The following is a 16,975-nucleotide window of genomic DNA, read 5'->3' as shown; positions in this document are numbered from 1 at the left end:
CAGGGCAGGAGGAAAGAAGGCAACCATCTGGCATGGGAATTTAAAAAAAAGAGAGAGCTAGAGGACTCAGCAAGCAAACTTATCCCACTTTCTTCCACCTTCTTTGTTCTAGCTGTGGCGGCAGCTGAACAAAGTGCCCACTCACTTTGAGGATAGGTCTTCCTCTCCAGGTCGCCTGACTCATATGTCAGTCTCTGCTGGCAACACCCTCACAGATATACCCAGAAAAATGCTTCACCAGCCATCTAGGCATCCCTCAATGCAGACATGCTCATGTTGTTATTATTATTCTAATTTTGTTCATAAACTGCTTTCCTGATTTTGTTCATCTATCCATGTTCTCTTTTATGTAATTAAGCATATTTAGGGAAATTTGTAAAAATTATTTATCAGTTCAGTAAGAGATGTGTGTTTTTTAGGGTTGGTTTCTGAAGATTTATTTTTATCTTTGGAATGTGCCATTTTTTTCCTGTTTCTTTATATACTTTGTAAACATTTGTTGAAATTTGAGTGTTCAACAAATAGCCACTTTTCCTTGTCTCTGTGGACTGGCTTAGTGCAGGAGAAGTACTTCCCCAGTCACTCCATTATATGACTTCTGGGTCCCTTCAAACTTTTTCTGCAGTTCTAGCACACCACATCACCTGCCTTTGCTGTCAGTGGCCTCCAATCTGCTCTCCAAACTATGCCACTGTTTCTATCAGCTCTCCAGGTCAGGTGAGACAGAAATTAGTCTCTCAAGTAGTTCCCCAGACCAGCTAGAATGCTGTAAGCACATTCCACACCTTTTCTTCTCTCCCTAGGTGGGAATGAAGAATTGGGCATCCTCACGTCAACTGCACTGTTCTGTTTTCCTGGAGGTGAGGTGGGATAGTCCGAGCTAGAGTGAGCAAAATGTGATGACATTTTCTACTCTTCTAATTGCAGCTCTTTCTTGGTCAAGCATTAAAGTTAGGTTCTGCAGCTTCTTAGCTGGTTTCTAGAGTTCTTACAAAGCCACTTTAATCCATGTATTATTGTTTATTCAGAGTTTCCACGGGGGGAAAAGGACATGAAACTTCCTAGTCTGCTGTCTTATTGATGTTACTTCATGTGGAATTTTTATTTCATTTTAGAATGCAGAAGAATCAACTCATAATAATTCTATATTAACAGTATATTTGTGTATTTCCCATACCATTCTCAGTGCTGGTATGTCTTTTAGGGTTTTTCCTCCAAAACAAGTAGGGAATTATTAGCAAATTGTGTCTGTAAAATAATTTCTGTTTTAGCTTGGGAATAACACATTGCATTTTTGCATGGATGAGAACATACAGTAACTTTTAACCTTAGTTTCAGATTTTTTGGTAACATATCAATTATTTTATCAATAAATGTTTTATGCCAAATACTATGATTTTTACCTTGCTGCATGCTGGGAATTTTGATATTCTTATAAATGTTCCTGAGCTTTGTTCTGGAATACAAGTTATTTGGAAAACAGCTTTATTCATTCAAGTATTGCTTTTTTGACTTCTAAAGTAGGATCTGAGCAGTGTGTTTAGGCTAGATCTAATTATTCCTTACTTCTAAGACAAGATCTTTATGCTTTAGAAGTCCTGTGAATTTTTAGCTTTTCTATTATGGGCACTATTAAGAAGTAGCATTTCTGACCTGGTATGATCTTCAGATACTTTATCCTTCTGGGTAGTTCTTTTTAGGTCTTGGGAAGATTCTGTACATATGCTGAGGAATACTCAGCTAAATACATGAGGATGAGCTGGGTGTAGTGGCTCATAACTGTAATCTTAGCACCTTGGGGAGATTGAGGCAGGGGAGTCGCTTGAGCCCAGGAGTTCACGACTAGCCTAGGAAATGTAATGAGACCGTGTCTGATATGATTTGGCTGTGTTCCCACCCACATCTCACCTTGAATTGTAATAATCTCCACATGTCAAGGGCAGGGCCAGGTGGGGATAATTGGATCATGGGGGCAGTATTTCCCATACTGTTCTCATGGTAGTGAATAAGTCTCATGAGATTTGATGGTTTTATAAGTGAGAGTTCTCCTGCACAAGCTCTCTTGCCTGCTGCCATGTAAGATGTAACTTTGCTACTCCTTTGCCTTCCATCATGATTGTGAGGACCCCCACCCATATGGAACTGTGAGTCAATTAAACCTCTTTATAAATTACCCAGTCTCAGGCATGTCATTATTAGCAGTGTGAGAACAGACTAATACACTGTCTCTACAAAAAATTAAAAATTAGCCACGTATGGTAGTGTGTGTGCCTGTAGTCCCAGCTATTTAGGAGGCTGCCTTGGTTGTGCCACTGCATTGCAGCCTGGGTGACAGAGCAAGACCTATCTAAAAAAGTACATGCATACATTCATACAAAATAAATATTAATACTTGAGGATAACCCTCATAGTTCTGAGGACTCACTCTATGCAGCTGTCTCTTCTTTTTTACATTTTACTACTAACAATAGTCATGTTAGCATATTCCCAGATTCTAATTTCCATCTTTTCAAGTCAGGGGTCCTTCTGGGTTTCCCATCATTACCACAGCTAAAACTTGTTCAAGGTAGCAAGGTAAAGTATTCAAACACCTCAACTTATTTGTTTTTGCTCTTAAGGAATGGATTATTCTCCTTCATTGCAAGATGCCCAGTGTCTGTCTTGTAAACTATTGTTTCATATATTTTGTCTGTTTTTTGTTTATATCAAGCGGCAGTCCCTGTTACTCATTATTGGCCAGAGGCAGAAGTTCTCAGTAATTTTATGTTCCTTGCATTACCAGATACGAGAAAGAGGAACAGGTTTTCTTAAGTTTTTTCCCCCACCTATATGTATAACAAATGAAAAACTGATGGAAGTGGAAAGAATAAGGAAAAGGTGTTCAATTATTTCTGCCTTATATTGTTTAAAGTTTTTGTCTCTAAGCATCAAAAAGCCTCCAGGAGAAAATTTTAGGTTTCTGTCATAGCAAATACTGTACAACTCATAAGGCGAGGTTCTTTGAAGTCTCTGATTTTATCATGGTATAATTTTGTAGAACTTCCCCAGAAGTTTCATGTTCTTCACTTTTGCACAGTAAGGTGAAAGATTAGTTTATTAGTTTTTATTAGATTTATTGATAAGACATTTTATGTGTCAGAGACTGAGAAATAAATCTGATTACAATTTGGGGACCTTCTACCTCAGTAAAATTTCTAGGGGTTCAATGGTATGAGGCCTTTTGAGATAACACAGGGCGAAGGGTATGTTGTTGCATCTGGGTCCTCCTTCAATCAAAAAAGGGGTACAATGCCTAGTAGTCTTATTTATATTTTAGAGGCAACATATTCCTCATTTGGATGTGTTACTCTGGTACATTTACATAGTCACCTGATAGCTGCTAGGTCTGATGGGCCCAGAACAAGAGAAACGGATCTACAATAGTTCTAGGCTGTTGTACAAGCTGCTGTGCCATGTAGTCTATATGATCCAGCAAATCCGATGGTGGTTGAAGTATCAGTGGCTGATAAGGATGCTGCTTGGAGCCCTTGACAGGCCTGAATATGTGAATCATGTCACAGACCTTTAGGATTTTGGAGCAAGGCCCTGACATCTGCTGATAATAACTCTTCTTCAGAGAGACAGCTTCTTCTACAGGGTCTTAGGAAATATTGAATGCTTGACCATGGTCTACCAGGTTACTATGTGACCTGAGCTACCCATCATGAACTGGGTGTTAGCTAACCCACTAAGCCATAAAGTTGATCATGCACAACACCACTGTTATCAGATGGAGATGGTGTTCACTTGATTGGGCCTGAGCAGACCTTGAAGCACAAGTAAATTGATGAAGAAGTGGCTCAAATGCCCATGATCCCCATTCCTGCTACACTGCTTCTCTCTCCCAGTCTGTACCTATGGCTTCATGGTGAGTTCTCTATGATCAATTGACAGAGGAAGAGCTCAGGCCTGGTTTACAGATGATTCTCAACAATATGCAGGACCACTGAAAGGTGGACAGCTGTTGGACTACAGCCTCCTGCCTGAGACAACCCTGAAGGACAGTTGTGAAGGAAAATCTCAGTGGGGAAAACTTTGGGCAATGCATCAAAATTGTGCAATTGGAAGGAGTAACGGCCAGATGTGGTATTATATATTCATTCTTGGGCTGTGCCAGTGGTTTGGCTGGATATTCAGAGACTTGGTAAGATAATGATTGGAAATTGGGTGACAAAGATACTTGGAGAAGAGGAATGTGGAAAGACCTCTTTGAATGGGCAGAAAGTGAAGATATGTGTGTCCCGTGTGAATGTTCATGGGTGACCACAGCAAAGGAGAATTTTAATAAGGCAAGGGATGGGATAACCCCTTCTGTGGATACTAATCAGCCACTCTCCTCAGCCACCACAGTCATGTCCCAATGTGCTCATGAACTACATGGCCATGGTGGTGGGCATGAGATTATGCATGGGTTCAGCAATATGGATTCCTATTCACTAAGGCTAGTATGACTGTGGCCACCATTAAGTGCCCAGTCTGCCAACAACAGAAACCCACACTGAACCCTGTTACGTGACACCATTCTTCATGGTGATCAACCAGCTACCTGGTGACAGGTTGATTACATTAGGCCCCATTCATCAGTGAATGGGAAGATTTTTGTTCTAAGTATTTCTTACTTAATGTTATTACAGATATTTTTAAATTTTATTGTATAATTGCTTTTACTATAGAGAAAAACATTTATTGTTCATAGACTATAGTTGGTGACTGCTTTTCAATCCAGTTAACAATCGTTTCATTTTAATTGGAATGTTTAAATCAATTGCATTTAATTTCATTATCCATATATTTGGATTTAAATCCACCACCTTTCCATTTCTTTCTATTTTTTCTATCTGTTCTTTGTAGCCCTTTTCCCTTTATTTTGCCTTCTTTAGATTGTGTCTTTTAAAAATGATTCCTTTTCATAGCTCTACCTTGATAGTTTATTATTTACATATCACAATGATTACTCTATGTGGATTGAATGTCAGCATTCTCTTCTGTATAATTTATCCTGGTTTTCTGTTCTTCAGATTTTCCTCTTTTAATTGATTAAAATTTTTTTACCTTATTTTTTCTGTTGTTTAATGTTGTATACTTTAAATATTTATTTTAGTGGTTTTGCTTCAAGTTTTAACATATATACTAGGCAGCAGTATTGAAAGTTAGTTTATTTTACACTCCTGAAAACTACAAGGCCTTAAGAACCTTTAACTTTCCTGACTTGCTTTTATCTTTCATTGCTTTAGTTTCTAGTATTTGAGTTCTATTCTTTTTATTTTTCTACTTATTATTGAGATTGTTTCAGAATATCAGTGTCTGTTTAGATTTACCCACAATTTTATTTATTTATTTGCTTTTCTTCTTATATTTTAGTCCTTCCTTCTCTTGTCATTTTTCTTTCAGAATTTATTGTGCCTCCCAGATCTGAGTATTCATTGGCTGTCAGCAGTTAAGAAAAATTTTCAGCCAGGATTGTTTTGAAAATTCCCTTTTCTGCATTTGCTTTTGTGTTCAGCAGTACACTTGCAATAAATACATTTTATGTAAATTATATCTCAATGAAGTTATCTAAAATAATGAAATTTCTGTTCACTATAATTTGGATTTTCTCATTGATTTCTCCATCTCTCTTTTGTAATATTCTTTTCTAGCTGTTTATGTTTTTCATGTTGAATATTATCTTTAGATATTCATTGTGTTTCATTGTTGTGGCTACATTTAGGTCTAATCTGCTGCTAAAGCTGTCCATTTAATTTTTAATTTCACTCCATTCATTATGTGTATTCAAATAATTTATTTTTCAAATGTGTTTTCTCTCTTTTCATGATATAAATTACCTTATGTTTTCGTTCCATTTTAAGGTTATATATTTTAAAATATACTTTTAAAGTCATTCTGTATTTTACATAACTGATATTCAATTATATGAATTGCTTGACGATCTAATTTGACTGTTGTGGCTTCAACTGTTTCTTCATTTCACTATTTACTTCATAATTCCAGTTGATAAAGTCATGCTTTTTAGACCTTTATCAGTAAGTAGATAGCGACTTTGGTCTAAGAATTCACACTGGAGTTTTTCTCCTCCAACCTCTCTACCCTCCCTGCCTCTACCACCCTCTAAGAATCCTTGTTTTCTCCCGTTTCTAATCAGTTTTATTTTCTTTGTCCACTGTGAATCAGGGACATAGCCATCATTAGGTTTGTAGTTTTCCCCTCAGTTTTAGCTCTCATCTCTTTTTCCTTTTTCTCTCCCTTCCTTCCTACATTTTTGCTTTTCTTTTTCCCTTTCCCTCTCTTTCTTCCCTTTCTTTCTCCCACCCTCTCTTATTGTAGAAATGTGACTATACAAAATCTTTGTTTCAATTAGGTGATTGTTGACAGAAGGTTTTTTCAAGGTATCTAGTACACCACAAGGTTAAAAATGGACATATTTTTCCTGTTTTTAAATTTCATTTCTACCTGCCCACTCTCTGTCTCATCTGCTTTTTTCAATGAGAAATATACTACTTAAAAGAACTTAATATACCAGTTTACATCTCTAATAATTTCAGGATATAAATTACAATTTGTCTTTAATCTTTCTTTTGAAGAGCCTAATTTTCTAGTGCAAGTTTCAGTTTCTGGAGAAAAAAGCATAGTGAAGAATGGATTGTTTCGCTTTTTGCTTCAGGATTGAAGTTGTCCCCACATTGCAAAGTGAAAATTTTCTGATCTGAAGTTTTAGGATTAATTGTTTCTTAGGAGTGAATTCCAACTTTCATAAAATTCAAATTGTTATATAACCCTTACTTTCTTCCTCATTCCTTTGCTTTTGCTCTCAAATTTAGCTCTATCTCATATATCTCTAATATGAGATCTCATATCAGTAGTATGAGATCACATTATTCCTGTTCTGATGTTCCTAATGAGAGAGGGACAATTTTGAGTTTCTGATTAATCATTTTTATAGTTATCTGTAGAGACTTTATGTTATAAAGTCTGTACACCCAACCTCTTATTTGCATTCTGAGCATCAAAATAATCCCTTTTCTATAAAAATTCACATTTCTTTCCAGTTCATTCAAGACACTTTGTGTTTCCATCTCCTTTTAAAAATTATTTTTCCAACCCCTTTTGATTATTATCGTCATTTGTCCCAGAGATTCCCAAATATAGGTGTTAATCAGAGATATTCAAAGAACTCTATTTTTTAGGTATAATATCTGTAACACCTTGTAAATACTAGTTCTCTCCTAGTGGATATTTGAACCTTAGTTGGACTATAATCTTGTATGATATCTGTTGCCTATCCTAAAACACCCATAATGCTACTTGCTACCTTCTTGTTAGACTAATTAATTAACTAATCTTGTTAGCTAATCTTGTTAGACTTCTTGTTAGGTTTGTTAGACCAATCTAGAACATATATTAAAGCTGTTCCAGTCATGTTTATTCACAATGAGCTTGGCATGGTCAGTAGGACAGATTGTAGTAATAAAAATAAGCTGTTCATTTTCATGCAAGAATGTATACATTTTACAGATTGCTCATTGTTGAAACAGTAAGTTTTTTTTGTTTCCTGAACCATTGACCAATTGTTGTAAAACATAATTCCCCTCATATATATTTAATCCCTCTATAAAGCTTTTCTTTTCAGGGGGCTTTTTTTCAAAGGAGTCCTAGGGTTTCAGCGTGTATTCCAAAGGGGTACAGACTGAAGATGAATGACTACTCATCTCGAAAGAGGAGAGAGACTCATCCCAGTTTCCCTTCTCTTCCTAGTGAATACCCAGAGTATGTGAGGGAGAGAAAGTGAGGCATCCCTATTTCTTTCATCTGTCCTTGTATCCCTGAGTCTGGTGACTGTGACAGGGTGCTGTCCATGGGTGTTAAAGGGGCTTTCACCCATGTTAACAGAGGGTGCCCAAGGGGGTGGGAATATCTGCTCTTACCCACATATGCCCTGTCCCCTTTGCTGTCAGTAGCCTTTGAGTTTTCTAGACCTCATTTATGCCATGGATACTAGCATGGCATTTATCCATTAAATGGGAGACTTGGCTTAATCAACAGGAATTAGTCATGCTTACCTGCTCTGTGCCTTTTAACTTCCATTATTGCCTGCCTCTGGATCCCTTAGATCCAGTTCTCTTCCTAGGGCTTTGACCTGAAGCTTGGAATTGAATTTGGGACAAAAATGTGTTTTGGGGGAGATGGCATGGACTCTTTATCATAAGCTGAATGCTAAGGTGAAGCTGTAAAATTGAGTCCTCTTCCAACAAAGGAGACAAAAGGATATCCTGTGATATGCCAAGAAAACTGGTGGCTATAGTTACGCCTGCTAAGATTTGGGTGATGGGTCTTGACTTTGGCTCCATTAAGGAAAACTCCAGGTGATGAGCACCCTATTTATTCCTTTCACATGGGAGAATTTTCAGGATAATTGCTCAGAACTAGAATATTGATCCAGATTTTTACATTGCCCATACCCTTTTTTCCCTTCTGGTCTGCAGTCAGAGATTGCTGGTTGTTTCACAGGAATAAGCAGGGTTACTCTAAAAAGTAGGCAAAAACTTAAAAGCAACTAATGAGTATAGATTTTCATGACAAATGTATGATATGTTTTGAAACAAAATTTCTCTCTCTCTAGTCCTCATTTTTGTTAAAAATAAATCATAATAGGACTAACTTGTTTGCAAAAAAGACTTCAGTCTTATACTTGGCCTGATTATTTGCATAAAGTGCAGCAAGAATAATTATTTTTACTTAGACCTTTTAGATCTGCTTTGATGGAACTCTGTTCCACAAGGAATCTCAGATAGGACTTTGTAAAGCCAAGCCCAGCCATGGGTTTGTACCCTCAAACCTGTGAGTTGGGCAAACTCCTCTCTTTTTGAGGTTCCTAGAGCATGGGGTTCTTGGGCTTGTTAGAAACTGACATTCTTTACTCACTGCAGATTAGGAACCCCATACAGGGACTGTGTACACAAGGGATGAGGCCATTTCCTCCCATGGGACTTTTATCAGCTCTGCAAGTTGAGTTTGATTCCTTAAATGGAAGCATACCCTTCCAGTCAAAGCTTTGGTAAAACAACCAGTTTCTCCAATTGTGTTCCTGTTGCAAAAGAAAATGGATGCTTATTGCACTGATGCAAACAACTATATTGGCATAAGTTAAGAATACTCAGAACTAGTTTCCCAATTCTGAAGAAGCCATGCAGAGACAGAGAGACAAATATGCTCCAAATTTTGTTCATAGGAGTATAACTTACTCAGTTATTAAAGGTCGTAAATAGCTCAAAATAAGCTTCCTGGACTCTGAAAAACAAAACAAAGATCAGCAATGTTCCAATCAAAAGTCATTACTGAAAACCTTACTTCAGTTTTCTATTAGTTCAGTCCATTCAGTTAACTCTTGTTTTGCTTGATATTTGTGAACATTTCAGCTCTTCATGAGTCCTGTATGTTTTTCCTTTATTCCAACGTCACAATCTCCAAAGTTTTCAGAATCCTGCATTTGAGACCACCTGTCAGAGTTTTGTGACTGATTATAAACCATCCTTTGAAGAGGATTAAAATAAGACAACAATTTTCTGTGAATAACAAAATATCCATGGTAGTTACAGTTAGAAACATGATTAACAAAGAAATTTGGTTATCTCTGTGGTTCATAATAACTTAGCGTAATGACCTTAATTGTGATTGATAGCGTATACTCAGAATTTTAGAAATCCCATACAATTTTGGAACATATATTAACACTATTACATAAAATATAACCTAAATTAGAGATTAAGCATCATTTTGGCAATCTCATGTACCTAAGCATGTCAGATAATCCTGTTTACCACTCTTCTAGATGCTTCAGGGGCCCTCTGTAGCATCTGAAAGCTAGGTGTCAGGAAATACAATTTTTGAAACTGAAGTTTGATCTGGGGAGGCCTGTTAAGTATTTTAGAGGTTTAAAACACTTGAAGATATGAAAGAATTCCAAATTGCCATATTATTTATTTTTCTAAAGCGATGACTTAGGATTTTTTTTAAAAGCAAAAATCTCTTATAACCCTTTACAGATTTAGCTAAAGAGCAGATTAGTGCATCAAGAGTATTTTATTGTGCTTTTATTTTAATGCTTAATTTACAGACAAACCATATAATACCCTGTTGAGTTTAGTTAATGTATTCACACATGAAATTTCTTTTGTAAGATTAATTTTTACAGTTTTTCCACAACTTGTTTGAACTTTTAGCTTTATCTTATCGAATTCAAAGCAATCCTAAATTAACCCTAGTCAAAAATTTACATTTTGACAACATCTGCATTTTACCAGTAATCTTTAAGACTGTTTTTATTTTTCAAAAATTAATGTCATGTGAACTCAAAGGTACCACGCTTTTATTTTCCTTTTAAAAAATATTTGATCCAAGCATTTATCATTCTTTAAGTCAGTTAATTAGAGCTCTTTTTTATAGACATCACACACACACATACACACATGCACACTCACACACGAAACACATATATAACTACACAGAAAGGCAGAAGAAGATTCAGTAACTATAAGACTTTTTGTTTGCCAATCTCCTCATTGGATTATTGGCCTCTGGATGGAACTCTCTAAGGCTAGGAAAGACTTAAAGCAAGGCTAGGAAAGCATGCAGTTTCCAGGGCCTAATAAACAGGTATAGCTGGAAGATAAAAACAGATTTTGAGAGGTATCTATACACCTCTAATTCCTGGGGCTTCTTTAAGAAAACAGAGGTCTCTCCCAAAATGGAATTTGTGGCACCTTTTCTGTTTTTCCCAAGGAGTCCCAGGCCATGAGAAATTATCTTAGGGCCTCTTATGTATGCATTAAGACAGGGAAGGCAAAATTTGGAGAAAAATAGTTTAGTCAGCTGAGAAAAAAATCTTTTTCCGGGAAAATCAAGTTCAATAAGAGAAAAACATAAAGGCCTTTTAAATATACTTATGACTTGGATATCCATTTTGAATTAAGCTGAGTGCTGTTTAAAAAAAAATGCTTTTAAATCCCTTATTTCTTGACTTTATCCATGCCAAACAGCCAATATTTGTAGCTTTGAGACTTTATCAAAGATAATCTCCCAGGTGCTCAGAGAAGAAAATTCAAGGCGGTTGGTGGAGGGTAAGAGAATCAACAAATGTCAAAGGTCACACAGATAGCAAACCAGAAAGGACTCACTCCCCTAAGCTAAGATTTGAACCCAGGCTGCCATTGTAAAATGTTAGAGGCTAAAACAAAGCACTGCCACCTGCTTACAGTAAGGTCATGTTTCCAAGAACATAAAACAAGATGAAGGTCTGTAGCGAAGTTTGCCACTGACCAGTTTACCAGATGGCTTAATATAGGGCCTGTGGAGTCCTGGGCCCATATCCCATCCTTAGGTACCCCTCTTTTTCACAGAACCGTAAAGACATGTAAAGCACTCTAGATTGGCTGTAACTTAAGACCAGCCTCACAGATCCTTTTTCATAAATAAAACTTTATGGAGAATATAAACGGTGATAGTTGGGGTCCTGGCCTAGTAAAATGTCTTCTGAAAGGAAAAAAGCCTTTTGTGTAAAAGTTAACTCTTGACTTGGTGGAGACAAAAAAAAAAAAAAGAAAATAAAAACAGCTTCAAGTTCAGGACTGTGTTAACTGGGGGAAGAACCTCTTATGCAAATGGTTTCCTCCAACAAGGACGGGAACTTAATTGCTGTTTCTTCCCTGGGGCTGGAACAGAGTTAGACTTCTTGGCCAGGGGAGGGGAAGCCACTGTGGACACACATGTGGCAGGGAATGCTGGCCAGCCTGCCACGCAGGACCCTTTGGGAATGGGCCCCAGCCCCAGCTGGGAGGGAAGGGGGAACGGGTGCTGCTGCTTGCCTTTTAGTCCCATGGGTGCCTGCAGCCATTGGGGTGGGGTGGTGCCATTACAGTCCTGAAGAAAAGAAGGAAAATGCCATAGAAAAGGCTAGGTTAGACAAGGTTGACATTCCTGACCCCCAAGAGCAACAGTGGGTAGGGGATGCAGTTTCTTCTACTCTCAGAAGTCCAAGGACCAAAAGGCTCAGATACAAGAGGAGAAAAGATGCTTTGGTCTACATTTTACTCACCTTTCCTCATGTCCCCACATGGGCCACCAAAATGATGCAAGATATTTTGCTCCTTAGTTCAGCTAAAATCCAGGTCCTTATCACACAACCAGGAAAAATTAGGCATATGGACTCATTGAAAGTTTGAGGAGAACGGAATTTATTAAAGAAAGTTCTCAGTGAGAAAAAAAGGGGTTCTGCCAGCAGGCTTCCAACTCACAGATTGAATACCAGGTCACCACACATATGAGCTGAAGAGGCCAGGACCCTTCTCACTGCCTAAGGTATGAATCCCCACTGGCTGCACCCCATTTTCCCAGTGTGCAGGCAGGCCCCCAGTCTGTTGCCAGCATGCACAGACAAGACCCTGGGCAGGTTCCCACATCTGCACAAAAGCATCTGATGTAAACACTTGTGGGGCAGGTCGGAGGTTCTCCAGGGATCCTCCCTTATCTGGCCCCTGCATCTATCACTAGGTTTTCTCAGGTCTAACTTCATTTAGGTTTTTTTTTTTCCCATGGGGTATTAGAAGCCTAATTAGGCTCTGTATGACCTAATCTGAGTGATTAGGAGTGTCTCCTGACAGTTTTAATTATAGTCTCAAATTTAAATGCAATTACTTTCATAACACATTTATACATATTTTGAATATCTTTTATCTGAAATGGTTGGAACCAGAAGTATTTTAGATTTCAGATATTTTCAGATTTTGAAATACAGTAAGTCTTCACTCAATTTCATCAATAGACTTCTGGAAACTGCAACTTTAAGCAAAATGACATATAACAAAACAACTTTTACTACAGGCTAAATGATATAAATGAGAGTTAAGTTCCTCTGGCATATTTCTGGTTGCAAAAATATAACCACATTTCAAAATAAAGACCCAAAACACTTCTAATCCTAACATTGAAATAAATGTGAGAAATACATATATTTAAGAAAGAGTAATGAAAACAAAGTATGATAATTATTTACTTGTTCCAGTTCAGTGTCACTGGTGGCTTTAGCCTATTCAGGTAGCTCAGGACTCAAGGTGGGAACCAACGCTAGGCAGGATACCATTCCATCACAGGGTGCACTCACACACATCCACACTTACTCCTAGGGGGACAATTTAGCCATGCCAATTAATGTAACATGCGTCTTTGAGATGTGGGAGGAAACCAAAGTACCTGGAGAAAACTCATGCAGACATGGGGAGAACATGCAGACTCCATGTGCACAGTGGCCTAGCTAGGAAGCATTTTTTTTTCTCTTCAACATTATAACAAAATGACATTGAAGGAAAGGATATTATTTGAGGACCTGCTGTATTTGCATATATATAATGAGATATCATGGAGATGGAACCCAAATCTAAATAGAAAATTTATTTATGTTTCATATATACCTTATACTAGTGGTCCCCAATCCCCAGGCCTTGGACTAGTACCAGTCCATGGCCTGATAGGAAACAGGCCACACAGCTGAAGGAGAGTGGCAGAAAGCGAACATTACTGCCGGAGCTCCACTTCCTGTCAGATCAGTGACAGCATTAGATTCTCATTGGATCACGAACCCTATTGTGAACTCCACATGCAAGAGATCTAGGTTGCGCGCTCCTTATGAGAATCTTAATGCCTGATGATCTAAAGTGGAACAGTTTCATCCCAAAAACATCCTGCCACCTTCGTCTGTGAAAAAACTGTCTTCCATAAAACCATTCCCTAGTACCAAAAAGGTTATGAACCACTGCCTTATACAGATAACCTGAAAATAATTTTATGCAATATTTTAAGTTACTTTATGTATTAAACAGAGTTATTTTATCACCCTCTGTGGGTGTTTTTGCATGGAAGAATCTGGGCATTATAGAAATTGTAATGGAAGGAGTGTAACTTACAAGATATTGGAAGAACTGAGTAGACATGAGGTGCACCATTAGTGGTTGTAGATCAGCCTGTGTGGTCCATTTATCCCTGCTCCTGACTAGATTGGAGGTGCAAATTAGTGTGGCAGAATGGAGTGGAACTAACTAGCTTGTAGCAGTTTGAATTTATGCGTACCTCATACATGAATGCATAGATTTTAGCAGTCAGAGAAGTCTAAGGCTCTTGTTAATTTTAGGAGGCAAGCCAGTATAATTATTACAAACATAAAGATAATTACAGATCAGAATGGTGCTTTTTTTTGACTTAATTTTTGAAACAGAGCTAGAAGTTGTAATGTGTTATATTTTTTCTTGTTTTTAAATTAAATTTTTCTTTGTGAAAAGAGTTGATGTTGTGCCTCAGGATAAGCTTCTTATGGATGCTTATAATATATTATTTTAAAGTACATTACATTTCTTATCATTCAATCAGTTTCAAAGAGCTTTCTTGATTTTGCTCATATACTTATCCATATATTATTCAAAATACAAAGGGACCAAAATGTTTGGTTATATCTTCAAATGATTTCTTTGCATTGTAATTGGAAGTACATTTAGAAATATTTGATGTATATAGATGACATCTTTTCAGTTTTGTGTGTTTTATTTATATTCTATGAGTGCTAGAAAAAATAATGACCTTGAGACTTTGTTTTCTTCAAATTCTAAATCCACATGCATCCTTATTTGTTCTGAAATTATATTTTTTATGGCTAACAATTTATCAAATTGTATTTATATTTTAGGCTAAAAATCTCATAGAGAGATTCTTTAATCAACAAGTAGAAATTCTTGGCAGACGTGCAGAACAATTACCTGTAATATACTATATTGAAGGTACTCTCCAGATGGTTTGGATTAATCGCTGCTTTCCAGGATATGGAATGAATGTCCAGAAACATCCAAAATGTCCTGAGTGCTGTGGTATGTAATGAATTACGATTTCATGTTTTATATTGTTGAAAATGTACTTATTTTCATTAAGCCTAAGTGAATGCCTATCACTTATTTTTACCATCATTTAGGTATTTTTTCATAGTTTATTTAAAGTAGTGTATTTGAAAAGACTATGTGAATCTAAAGATGTGAAAGAAAAAACAGTCTGGCTTAATTTTGGCCTTGGTATTAATATTACACCAAGGGAGTTTAGGATCACTAGGTAGTTACCTGGGAGGAAACACAAATAATAGTTATGAGTCACTTAGAGTTCCTGACTTTAAAAAAAGCCAATTAACATATCTTTTAGAATCTATTATTGATGAATTTAGGTTTGTATAGTCTACAGTAGACATCTTTGTGACTTTTTCCTTCCTTTTGAAATAAGTAAATGAAATGTTTTATTACCAATTGTTTTTTCTAACTTTTGGTCCTAGCACTACAGTATCTGAGCTGCTCTCTGATGTTTATTCTTTCTTTTTCATCTTTACTATAGAAGAGAGTTCTGTAGAGGCTGTTGATTTAGATTGAGCACATGAATTCAAAGTCTTTGCATTTCTGTTATTGAGAGATTAATGGGCCAATTAATTTTCAGTCTTAAAAGAGTTTTAAAAATTTATACTGATGTCACTAAATTTATACCTGTCTTAGTCTGTTCCATATTGCCGTAAGAGAATACTTAAGCCTTGATAGTTTATAAAGGAAAAAAGTTTATTTGTCTCATGATTCTGATGGCTGAAAAGTTGTGAGATTGAGCATTCAGTGAGGACCTTGGTCTGCTTCTACCTGTGGCAGAAGATGAATGTGAAGGGGAGCCTGAGTGTGCAGAAATCACATGGTGAGAGAGGAAGCCAGAGAGGGGGGCAGATGCCAGCCTCTTTTGTATAGCCAACTCTCACAGAAACTAATAGAATTAGAACTCGGTCACCCCTGAGGGAGGGTATTAATCTATTCATGAGAGATCTGCTCCCATGACCCAAAACTCTCCCACTACACCTTACATCCTAACACTGCCACATTTGGAATTAAATTTAAATATGAGATTTTATGGGAATAAGCAAACTATATCCAAATCATAGCAATATCATTCTCATTAAGTCACTTCTAATTGTTCTTTTCTCCTTTCTTTCTGCAATTTAAGTTAGATTAAAAGCCTTTTCATAAAATAGACCACTAAATATTCCTTTTACTTTGTTTTCTTTGATTTGGCTAGAGTTATCTTTATAACATTTTGTGTTTCGTTATTGTTTAAATATATGAACTTTCAAAAAAATACAGTACCAAGATATATTATGAAATATAATACAAATTAAACAAATAACTTCCAACTGTTAACTTTGTAACTATTTTTAAAATCGTGATTATATATATTATTTTATATATATAAAAATCACTGATTTTAAAATCATATGATTTATATATAATCATGATTATTTATATCATATAATATATATTATATATTTATATATAAAGTAATATATACAAATTATAAATATTTATATATGCTATATATAGATCATAAATAAATCTAAAATATATAATTATATAATATATGATATATAATCACTGATGATATATATAGATAGTCTGAAACAGACTATGACAGCTATAAATTTAGTGATATTAGTATAAATTTTAAACTTTTAAGACTGAAAATTATGTTATGTATGTAAATATAATATAATGTAATATATTACATATAATATATAATATATGATATATTTATATATTTAATATTATATATATATATGAAACTCCAGAACACAGATAAGGATAAAGAAAAACATAGAAATACCCAAAAAAACTGGAACATAGTAGACTGTCTATTACATGCATTTATATCATTATTCAAAAAAGACTTAATATAAACTAAAATTGTTAAAATATTTGCATCTCCTTAATTATAAGTATTTTGAAATTGTCAAACATAGCTCTTTCAAGTGAAGTAGTAGTTTTGAATGTCAGAATTATACATAATTTTATCATTAAAATTTTTTTGTATTTAAAAACTTTGGGTAACA

General features: G+C 36.0%; 1 protein-coding gene across 3 annotated transcripts in view; it reads left to right on the top strand.

Moving 5' to 3' along the window:
- ZPBP (zona pellucida binding protein) overlaps positions 1-16,975 on the top strand; it is a 154,312-nt gene that overhangs the window by 97,887 nt on the left and 39,450 nt on the right. For all 3 annotated transcript variants that reach the window (XM_033194264.1, XM_033194263.1, XM_033194262.1), the window contains one exon: positions 14,765-14,942. In XM_033194264.1, the coding sequence (XP_033050155.1) occupies positions 14,765-14,942 (178 nt within the window). The remainder of the gene's footprint in view (positions 1-14,764; positions 14,943-16,975) is intronic.

This window comes from Trachypithecus francoisi, unplaced genomic scaffold, assembly GCF_009764315.1.
Source record: "Trachypithecus francoisi isolate TF-2019V2 unplaced genomic scaffold, Tfra_2.0 Lachesis_group4, whole genome shotgun sequence".
In the NCBI taxonomy this organism is placed as follows: domain Eukaryota; kingdom Metazoa; phylum Chordata; class Mammalia; order Primates; family Cercopithecidae; genus Trachypithecus; species Trachypithecus francoisi.
This window is presented reverse-complemented; position numbering and strand designations above follow the sequence as displayed.